Source organism: Cariama cristata, unplaced genomic scaffold (assembly GCF_000690535.1).
Source record: "Cariama cristata isolate BGI_N322 unplaced genomic scaffold, ASM69053v1 scaffold36075, whole genome shotgun sequence".
In the NCBI taxonomy this organism is placed as follows: Eukaryota; Metazoa; Chordata; class Aves; order Cariamiformes; family Cariamidae; genus Cariama; species Cariama cristata.
This window is the reverse complement of record NW_009618744.1, coordinates 688-11948: the sequence shown is the minus strand read 5'-3', so window position 1 is coordinate 11948 and position 11261 is coordinate 688. Positions and strand designations below refer to the sequence as shown.

At 34.6% G+C, this 11261-nt stretch overlaps 1 protein-coding gene across 1 annotated transcript; it reads right to left on the bottom strand.

Annotated features, from left to right (window-relative positions):
• Positions 1-425: 425 nt before the first annotated feature.
• Positions 426-7299, bottom strand: TROVE2 (TROVE domain family, member 2). The gene is made up of 8 exons (XM_009700983.1): positions 6720-7299; positions 5988-6208; positions 5589-5735; positions 4014-4151; positions 3595-3711; positions 2745-2858; positions 2146-2292; positions 426-853 (listed from the first exon to the last, which is right to left on the bottom strand). The coding sequence occupies exons 1-8, from the start codon at positions 7297-7299 to the stop codon at positions 701-703; spliced, it is 1617 nt and encodes a 538-aa protein (XP_009699285.1). The 3' UTR covers positions 426-700.
• Between the last annotated feature and the right edge of the window lie 3962 nt (positions 7300-11261).

Genomic DNA, 11261 nt, shown 5'->3' with positions numbered 1-11261 from the left:
AGAAACTGCTCCTCAATTTATCTAAAGAGAATTACACTTTACTCTTGAAGACCCAGATGATAACCTAGATAGAGAAAGATTAGCATGAGCTCTTTCACTTTCAGTTTTATCAGTATAAAATTTCACCGGGTAACTTTTATACTGCATCACAGTCACATGGTCTCGTATGTGCCAGAAAATACTTTTTTTGTAGATTTGAAGTGTAACAATGGAAACTGTTGAACCTTAGTATTTTGTTTAACATACAAAGATTAAAAAAAGCCCAAAGAAAAATCCCTCTCAACAAAGTTGCCATTAAACTGACATTATTAAAAACACTAAACTCACTTTTTTTTCGTGCCCCATCCAGCTAATTCATCAATTTATTCTTGCCAACAAGCATTCCACAGCAATGGGGGGGACGGGAGGGGGAATTAAAAATCTCTCAGTATTTATAACGTATTCTAAATGAAATCAAATTATGTATTGTGTGACACTCTCGCTACTTTTAGCAAACTTCCCACTGTTATTTTAAATTGTGTGCAACAGGAAGAGAAAAGAGATTTCTCATCTGCTTTTCTTGTTTTCCCTTCACAAAAAGGTAACATTCTGATATGTATATAATGTGCCGTATTCTAATAAAGTATATTTGGCTGGGAGTTCCCAGGGTGAAGTCTGTTGCCAGCAATGGACCCACTGGGAAGAGCAGACGCCTAGAAAATTAAATCAAATCCAAAGTGAAGTTTCGAATAACATCCAAAGCTCCTGTATCAAAGCCACATATATCCAACATGCCTCTGTCATCTGGATCTGCGATCGTAAAGCCATTTGAGGTCATTCCACAAACAATCAGTTTAGCAGGAATACCCATTTTCTAGAGGAAGGAGAAAAAAAAAAAAAAAAAAAATCAGAACACACATATACAGTAACTTAAACGTGCCAGAGGGCCAAATCTTGCTATCTTGCTTGCATAAACCACTGTCTCAATAGGCATACTGATAGAAACTAGATATGCCATAACCAGAATTGCAGACTGCCTGTTAACACTGTACTTAACCTGCAGCAGATATATTTAAATAAATGGAAATAATCACAATGAGGTATATTAGCACAACTTTCCTGCAATACTAAGATTCATAGATTATTTCAAATACAAATATTGCATTTGCTGTTCAGCAGTTCATTCTGAGAAAAAAAACTTTCCATAATAATTATCAAATCACCTAACAGGAGTCAAAGAGTGTGTTTTTGTCTAAAGCAAGGATTTCCAAATGCTGGTTGAACAAATACAACAAAACTGTAGCCTGGACAATTCTGCTAAATTTGCAGGTTAGTAACCTGTAAGGTAAAGCAAAGCAAGTGGCATGAAGGCCAGAGTACAGGAACTCTTTGTTTAAAGAACAAATTTAGGAATGGGAGCTAATCTCAAGTAAGAAAACTAAGCACAGTGGGCAAGTTAAAGATTTTTAGTATTAACTTCAACTAAGTGGACATGATATGAAGATTAATATCCATACACACATGCTTGCCAAAAAGTATTTTTTGTAATTTAAAAAACAGTTCCTTTAAAGCATAAAAGATTGTTTGCTGATTAAATAAGAATTTCTAATAGCAATGTGCTTGGAGAAGGTACTTTTCTTAGTTCTATTTTAAAATTATGAAGCTGCACAGCTTAGAGTAGGTCCTTTAAAACAGAATGAGCTTTCTTGACAAGATACTATCACCTCATCCTATTGACACCTTCCTTACAGCCTTATCTTCATTACTTCATTTAAACTTTGTGGTATCTACAGCAGACATCAAAGTTAAATTTAATTCTGTGAGTCAAATTTCATTCTGTAAGAAGCATAAATAACTTATTCAATCAATTATATACAGAACGCAGAAATTCACACATTCCCTGAATACCAAACAAATTTTCATTGATATTGCAGTACATCGAGCAGGGTAGGATAATTACAAATCCTTTTAGCAATTCAGTGGGTTTAAATATGTGCAATTAGTGCAGCATGTGCACTAATTCTGCCTAACTGCAGAATGTATCAGTTTTTAACAATATATAATTATTTACTGAAAAAAGCCACAACTAGTTCAGTCTCTAAAACATTTTTAGAACTGTTATTTATTTTGTACTTATCAATTATAAATAGTCAGAAGCATATTTACCTCTCTGTACTCTCTAAGAGCTGTTGCAGGATGAGTATTTCCAGCAAAGGTCTCGTTATCAGTAAATACAATGAAGACATCAGCAGCTGTCTGAGTTTTTTGAGCCCATATCATTGGAAGGGAACAATCAGTGGTACCCATTGGAATCTTAAAAGAAAAAAAACAAACACGATAGATGGGACATGTTAATACAGAAATTAGTAAACCATGGAAAAATTACTTTTTATGTGAGCTTCATTTTTTGTCACACATAGAGGCTTCTTTGTTCAACAACAGTTCACTTTTTCATTTCATTTCAGTTTTGTCAAGAGCTTTTTTTGTTTGATATTTTTTTAATATTCTTTTCAAACCAAATTATTGTGATGTAACACTGCCAGTCTAAATTACAACGTTTAATATCCAGCAGTTGAAATAATGACATTTGCTGGACTTTCTTTAGATAAAAGAGAGAAAAAAAATCCAGTGTTTTACTATACAAATACAGACTAAACACAGTACTGGAATTGATTACAAAGAGAATGCAATCTAACTGCTGAGACTTCTAAACTCTAACACTAGCAACAGCTATTTCCTATATTTATTTTTTTTTCTTTACATACTTCATACATTTTCACTAATACTTGAGGTAACGTCATATCAGCTGTCACTGGGCAAGGGACCATTTCATGTGAAAAGGCAACCATATGGGAATCCTTCTCAGTACGTGCTACAACCTGAGAAAGAGGAAGACAAAAATATTTTAGTTATATTATTCAGAATTTTTAACGTCTGAATCAAAGCATTCCCTACCAAACACACAACATGACATATCCTTTTGTATTTAAGTCTGCATGGCTCCTCATATGCACTAATGCTTCACTCTACACTTTAAATATTCCGTAATATTACTGTAAATAAACATTGCAAAAATCAGAGCTAAAGAACTGCTTTAATTACTGTAACTAAAGCTACTTCTGTATTTCTTCTCTTCCCTCTGACATAAAACACTACACATTTTTAAACACCAACAAAATTTCAACTCCTCTATAATATAAATACACAAGAAACTTTACAGTATCAAATTGAGGGGAAAGTGATTGTGATACAAAGGCCATATTGATAACTCAAATGCACACAAGAATTATCCCAAAATTTCTTAATCCAATCTGTATTATTCTATGAATCCTTTCAAAAAAAAATGAAAATGTATTTGCAGCTAAGTGAAAAAGCAGCCTTGACCACTTTGATTTATACTGGAAACCAACTTCTTCAAATTGATCTTTCTGAACTTGGTTGCCTGTAGCTTTAAGCATCTGGTCTATCAGTGCAGCACAAGGTCGTATCTTCTGTACCCAAAAAATGTTTTATGTAAGTTTCCTTCTGATTTCTAATCAGCTTTAGAGCACCTTTGTATCAAAAGAGCAGCTCAAGTTGCAAATAGTTATAAATAAAAGAAGTTTAATGTCTCACCATACACATTGTTGCTGCAACTGTACTAGCACTGAGCACGCTGCCCAAAACCTTTTGTGTCATTGATGCACTGACATCAACTGCAAGTAAGAAGCGTTTTCCTGTTGGTTCAACTGTCTAAAAGGAAAAAAGAAAAAAAAAGAAAATAGGTACATATAATTAATATATTAATTTCTTCTTCCTTCTGCTTTCAATCCTAGAGGTGGAGCTATTTTTTTATTCTTTCTGGGGTAATGTTGCCCAAAGCTGAACATGTCATGAAGTTTTGATTCTTTGTTTAATAAAATCCCAATTCCTAATATTTTTGTTATAAAGTTTCAAAAATGTTATCCACCCAACAAACTTTTCTTGATCACTTTATAAGCTTTCAGAAAACAGAAAATTCCTAAAAAGCTTAACAAAATGAAGAACTGTATTACCTTGAAAGTTTTGTAAAACGAGGCATCTAAAGCTTCTAAAATGTCTTCATCAGGACGCCACCAAAGCTTCCCTCTGCTTCCATGTCCAGCTTTATAGGTTTCTAATGCAACCAAAATATGGAATGGATGTATTCTACCCTACAGGCAAAAGCAATCAACAGTAAGGTTTTGAAAATCTGAACTCCTTAAAAAAGAAAATAAAAAAAGTAACAAACTAAAACTAAAACAAAGATCCTACTGCAAAAGTCTTTGGTTTAGTATATTATTATTTTAAATTTGTTAAATTTGAATAAGTTCATGGCGTCTTTACACAGCTGTTGTACAAACTGATACTTGTCAGTTACTGATAATTGACCTCATTCCCTTTCCAGAATCCTCCGATGAATTCCAAATATTATGTTATGCCATCAAGAGAATTATGGTGAAATTTCACAGCTCTATCTATGATTATCCAGCGCTATTTTCTATCACAGGCTTACAGTAAGAGAAAGTCCCTGTCCTGCTGAGTGGAAAGGAGTTGAGCAAGGAAAAGAACAAACCGAAAACTACTTTTGTATGAGATACAGTAAAACTGGACAAAGAAACTATTTTCAGAATACATCATTCATTTTCCTCTTACTACAAGAAGACAGTCCAAACATTTTTTTCTTTCTTCCTACGTAAACCAAAACAGTGGCTGCTGCATGCTAAGTATTCTAAACCACATCTTTGCTTTACTGATTTATCAACATTTTGTTATCTTTTTCCTCAAGGGGAGTTTCAGTCATTAACCACTACCAGCAGCAAACCTTAGCAAGTTTGAATGCCTGTCCATTGTCTTTCTTCCATCAAGGTATGTGCCACCATCTTTGCTCTCCCTTCTCCAGTGCCTCAGTAACTACGTATGATTAAAGAAGAAACCAGCGAAAGGGAAGAGCAGCGGGATTCGAAAAAAAGGACCTACTGCTGTTCTTCTCAATTCAACTATGGTCTTGAAGAAGTTTAGCGTCCTGATTTTAATCTCCTCAACTCACAAAACTATTAGAAAAAGCCACTTGTCTTCTCTACCTCCCATTAAATTCCTGAAAATTTTGGTCTCCTTTTGGGGAACTCTCTCTTCTCTCTTATTTTTTTACCTCTTTGATGGATAGTAAAGCAATCTGAAAGGAGAAAGTCTCTTTGTTCTGTCTTCTTTTTCCTCTCAGCTGCTATACTAGTTTCTTCATTCACTCCCTAGGGTCCTACACAAGTGACTTCCACTCGCTTTTTAAGCTTGTATTGCTGATTCTAAATTACAAGACTCAGAAGCAATGGATGAACCCAACAGGTAAAACTTGCCACAGCCCTAATTTAAGAAAAGATCCTAGCTGACAATATACTTAATTTGTAGAAAAGTTTCAGAAATGGAGGGGGGAAAAGTCCAATGATAAATTAAAAACACAAGTTTTAAAATAAAGGTGCAGGTATTAAGAATAAACTACACATTTCCTCCAAAGAACATCCCTTTTATTTTGTAAAAAGGTTGCCTGAAGAAATACAGTTTAGGAAGAGATCAAAAACCACAAAGACTGGCAACGATTATGAAAAAGTTCTTACCTTTTTTAGAAGTTTCTCATTTCTCAGTCTCTCACATACTATTGCCACTTCTGAACCTCGTGGTTCAAGCACTGAATTTGCTGTCAGCTTTCCTAAATTTCTCAACAATACAGAAATGGACATCTCCTTCAGCAATGCCTTCCAAACCTATGATCACAGAAAGAGGAGGGAAAAACAAAGATGAGATTCACAAATTACAAGAACTGACATCTGTACATTAAATAACTGTATTTTAAAATAAACGTACAAGTTACATGAAGGTCTTCCTTATTTTAAATTAGCTATTCAGATAAGGAACTTGCAAAACAGCATAAGGGCCAGTTTTTTATGGAAATCTATGCTTAAGACTCTGAAAAGGGTTACTCTAAAGAGAATACAAAGCTACTGAAGTTTACCTACCTCTTTAGATTTCAGATGGTTCGTCAGTAGATGCTCTCTAACTAGACCATATTCCTCTATTAAATGAGTAACTTCCAATTCATCTTTTGTACGTTTTACTTTCTCCACAGCCTCCAGATACTTTAAGAGTTTTTCAGTCTCAGCAGAAACTGCTTGGTCTTTATAAGCTTCCTGGACATCTTTCCACCCTTTGGTAATATATTTAGTGACTATCGCAATTCCTATTGAAAAGAAAGATATTTTCCAAGCAGGATTACTGTCTTTATACTGGTATTTATCATTCTAGCAAGCAAACGAGTTAGCAGGTTTCATTCTCAGACCTGCCAACTAGCTATAAAAAGGTCAGCTCCACACAACTTAGAGCAGTAGTTTTAATTATCGTATTATTCTCCTTAGAAGTAATGAGCCTAACATATTTGAAACCAACAGATTTCTCCAAGTAACGAAAAAGTGTTATTTCATCATTTGTAAGCAAATAGGAACAAATTAAGGGAACTGTATTGTTTTATCTTCTCTCCACATAAGGAAGAAAAAGAAGGCACACATTCTGTTTACCTTGAAGATAAACAGGTCAATTTCTGATACAACCACCCAGGTTTTTAAGGCACAATTTACAGGATACTATCACTAAGAAATCATCAGGCTACAATGGTATTCGGATTTCCAAAATAGTTCCACAGTAAATATAAAAGGTTTAAAACACAGTATTTTGAGGTAAATAAATTTTATTACCTTCACTGGCAGGTTTTAGGTGGGACAACCTCAGAAGATCTTTATGAGACCAACCACTTCTTTGTTTGTATTTTGTAACTGCTAAAGCAACCGCCATGCCATTCTTTCCATTGTACCAATCTGCAACAGCTTTCCTCAGTGCACGGCCCCACATGCCACATTTCATGCCCTCCTTCAGATCTTTTTTAAATTGGATGAAAGTAAAGAGATGGGTTGGTATGCAACACACCTCAGGAACAGCTTTAAATGCTGCTTGTTTTGTTTTTGCATCAGAACACTGTGAGCAAATTGCAAGAGCAAAAAGCAGGGGCTCCTGTTTTGCTGCTCTGCCTTCTTGACTAAATGTCTTTATTTCTTGAACAACTTCACAACCTCTACCCTCTTCAATCAGTCTTATTAAAGCTTCTGCATTTTCATAGCCCAGCTTCTGCTCCTTGATGTAATAAGTACCACCTTCTGAACCAAAACACAAGAAACGTTGCAGTCGATTCATATCGGTGACATGCCACACATAACCACTTTCAGAGTTCGGCACCTGCTTTTCATTCAGGACTTGCACTTGGTTTTCCTCGTCCTCCATTGTTTACACTTGCAAGAGGTCTGTTGAAAGAATAATAAAGTTTATTAATACACTATTGTGAAAACTTGATGACTCTATTCTTTTATCACTTCTCAGCAAAGTAAATACATCTTATCTATACACTTGTAATTTTTCCTTCATAAATTTAATAACAGCATACTCTTAAGTGTGCAATAATACATATCACTCGGGGGAAAAGAAACCAAAAAAATCTCTGAGTTACAACGGTGACAAATTTATTTCCTTAAACAACTTAGAAACTACTTAACCCCAATAAGTGGCACACAGAAAACATGGCTGGTGTTATGCCCTTTTGCCACTAATATATTACACCACTTTCTTAGGTAGATTTTTGGATCGCATATGAAATTGCTCAAAACTCAGATCTTGCCCTACTCTATTTTGCTGAAGAATTGGTAATACTGACCAACTGAAGAAACATGATGCTAAAATAAAGAACTAAAATACTGAAAAACTGTTAAGTCAGAAGAATTTATGAGTTTAAATATGGTGGGTTTCAGTGAGGTTTAGACAACAGCTTTTTAACATCTGTCAGTAGCTCAAGAAAAAATCATCTTTATTATAGGCTCAAATAGTCTGCTGTTTCAAATGAGATCCAAGAAAACACACAGACATAACAACAAATTCTGTACTGCTTTACATTTGAGGTTAAGAAGCAAAAAACAGTACAAAAATTCACAATCTTTCAGGTCTTTATATTTATATACTCTTGAGGTGCAAGAGAGTTCAGCTGTAGTATTTGTAGGCAACAACACTGCTCTTACTTGGAGAACATCTAGCATGGTAAAATTCAAGCCATAACATTTAAATTGAAATCAATGCAAGTGAAATGAAATAAGTAGAGTAAGGGGAAGAAAATTCATGATCATCAAGATGACAATGATAAATTCAGTTCTCTCAGTTCTCACTGAACAGTAACAAGACACTAAATAGCACTAAGAGGTCCTCTTTCAAAAAAAAAAAGCACCAATAATCCACGCCATCACACTACATATAGATCTTAAAATACGCACACACTAAAGTCTGAGCACACATAAATGACATTTCAAAGAAATTCACTTAATTTTTAAGTATTGCAGATTATCTACTTTCAACATGCTTGTTCGGATACTGCAGATAAAAGCCATTTTGGTTCATTTACCAGGATAAGCTAGCACAAATAAATGTCACTAATGTGGACAGAGATTTTTTTCCCCACTTTAGACAAGCAACACATTGATTTACAAACAACTTCCGTACTTTTGCTTTGACACAGAATTTTCCTTTCTCTGCAAGCGACTAGAAACATAGCCTTCCTCCATTCTTGCCTATCTGCAGTGATGTGCTGTCTGCATCCAGAATTAAATAAATAATCTCAGTGCTCCCATTATATTCTATATGCTGCTGAAATCATAAACATAGAAGCCATATGCTGATACCTAGTATAAAAATGCCGGTTTCAGTGAAAAATTAACTAAGAAATATCTGTCATTGTATTATTCAGAGCACCAGTGCTCAGCTATTTTTCTTAGTGCTTAAATATTCTAATCATGTCTCCTACCAAACCAATTTACACATCATGGTTGAGCCGACTTTTTCACTGACATCTGAAGCATGCAAATACACTGAAAATAACAAGGGTGGTATTTGCAATGCATGAATACCGTATCAGTACGTTTTAATGTCTAAATACATTTTATTTCAATACATTTCAATTAGCCGGTTTCATTAAACAGTGGGTAATGTTTCATAACAAATATACAAAACCCAAACAAAAAATCCTGAAATCACAGTCAGCATCCATGAGTTTATTTATCAGGAAAAAATGGTATGTGGAAAGATACTGAAACACACCATTATCGTGAAGCAAAAATAAGAATGGGAAGCATAAAGGATCATGCATAAGTAACAAGATCTCCATATATATGAAATCTTGAGAATAATTTCTTGTTGCATCTTTCATACCCCTGCTATAATAAATATTAGTACATTAAAATGAGACTAATGGGAAAATTCTTTTCAGTCACCTATAGATTACCAGGACTTAAAGTGAACTGGAAGGACCATGCTTTTGGTTAAACAAAACATTTACGATCTCACTTTGCTGACTGTATTAAGAAATACCAGCCACTACTTTGAATATTTTACAGTTTTTTCCTACATTTTTCCATTTGCACAAGTTCCATCTGATATGTCCATTTTACTTGAATTCTCACTTGGAGAGTCTCACTTGTGCTCATACACTTAGTTTTATAGCCACTAATACAAATCAGCTATCATTGTTCCCATTCTCAGTGTGGTGATGACAAAACAAAAATTAAGTAATTGTAACATTTTTTAAATTACAAATAATATTTATCTGGTTTGAAATCTAGATTTATTTATAAAATACTGTAACACAAGATCAGTATTCCCATCAAAGGGAATCATCCTGAAAGGCAAACCGTTCACTACTTTATTGTTATGGGTGAATATGCAGTGGGATGTTAATTGTATTGAAGTTTAGAGCTAATCATCAGAGAAAAAATTCTCCTGCTGCACTTCTATATTACACCATCTAACAAACCTAACTTAGGCATGTAAATAACAGATAGTTTTTATCTTTATTTTTGTAAGGACTAGGCTTTTGTATGGGCTCAGAGCACTGAAAAGAGGTATGTGCTAGCATCCATAGGTTTCTGACACAAATATCCATATTCTAAAAGGTGGTACCATCCAAAGGCTTCCAACACAAACCTGCACTTTAAAAAAATAGTTGCAAATGTACACTTCTAGGTTTTCTGAAGCTTAGAATATTCCTAAGAAGGCAAATGTAGCTATGAGCTACAAAAACCAGATGCTGTTACTACTTCCACTTTTCATAAAGCTTCATTTTCACTCAGCCCTCAAAGCTGTCTTCTCAGATGGAACACAGTATTTCACAACCGAATGAACTACCTGCAGCAGTTACCCCCTTAAATATGCCTACAAGAAATCTTCTGAAATCTTTAGTAAAGTTATAAATGACTTCTGATAAGCAGTCTAGGATGCAAAACAGACTTATCTCAAATGGCTTATTGCTGCCTCAGGGATTTAAAAAGAGCTTCAAACCAACATAATCTTTTGGATCCTAATACGAACTGTAAATTCTTTAAAATAAATTTGTATTTTAAAAATTACCCTTGAAATCTGCAATAGCTGATGCAAACCAGCAATTTCACTACTAAACAGCCACACTAGAAGTACCAAATTTAAACTTCACCAGGATCTACTGGAAAAGCACTAATTCAATGTTGAACTATTTAAATCATGTTGGCCATTTCTAACTCTTGTTTTATATTTCAACCCCACAATTTCCCAAAGTTATTCCCTCCCTCCAATCAGTCCCCCTCCTCTGCCCAGACCTCAAGCTTATTTTCTCCTTTAACACCTGTACAACACAGACAACTTTCACCCTCACGGATGGATAAATGCAAACAGGCGCTTTACATACGCTCTACCATAACCCTACTCTTCATCTGCTGAGCTGCAGCAGGGAATCTGAATGTCAAACATTCATGGGGGATTTATCAATTATACTCTGCCTCCATAAGCATTTCCAATTTCTGAGCTATTTCACTGCAAACAGCAATGTGAAAAGCCTTGAAAGTCATAGACTAGATACTTTACAATGAAAATTGCTGAACTAAAATTCATGGTTGCTCACCATTATTAATCAAAGAGAAAAAAGCACTAAGGGAAATTTTTTTGTATTCCAAACATCATATAAATTAATATATAAGTAAAATATGGCTTTGACTGGTCTGAAACAGCCTACACAGCACTTATACCTTGACTGATAAGTCAGTATCTTTATGTTGCTGCACCATAACATAATTGGGTTTTGTAAGCTAATCTCGGTTATTTTCTATGACTTTTGCAATTCACCCCTAGTTTTCCTAGGCAATAAAATGTCTTACAGTACAAGTTTCAGGTACATAAGA

Coding starts and splice junctions, on each gene's coding strand:
- TROVE2 (XM_009700983.1), bottom strand. CDS start 7,299: ATGGAGGACGAGGAAAACCAAGTGCAAGTCCTGAATGAAAAGCAGGTG. Junction 3,712..4,013: donor CGTTTTACAAAACTTTCAAG/GTAATACAGTTC, acceptor TTTTCCTTTTAG/ACAGTTGAACCAACAGGAAA. Junction 2,293..2,744: donor TATTAGTGAAAATGTATGAA/GTATGTAAAGAA, acceptor TTTTCTTTTAAG/ATTCCAATGGGTACCACTGA.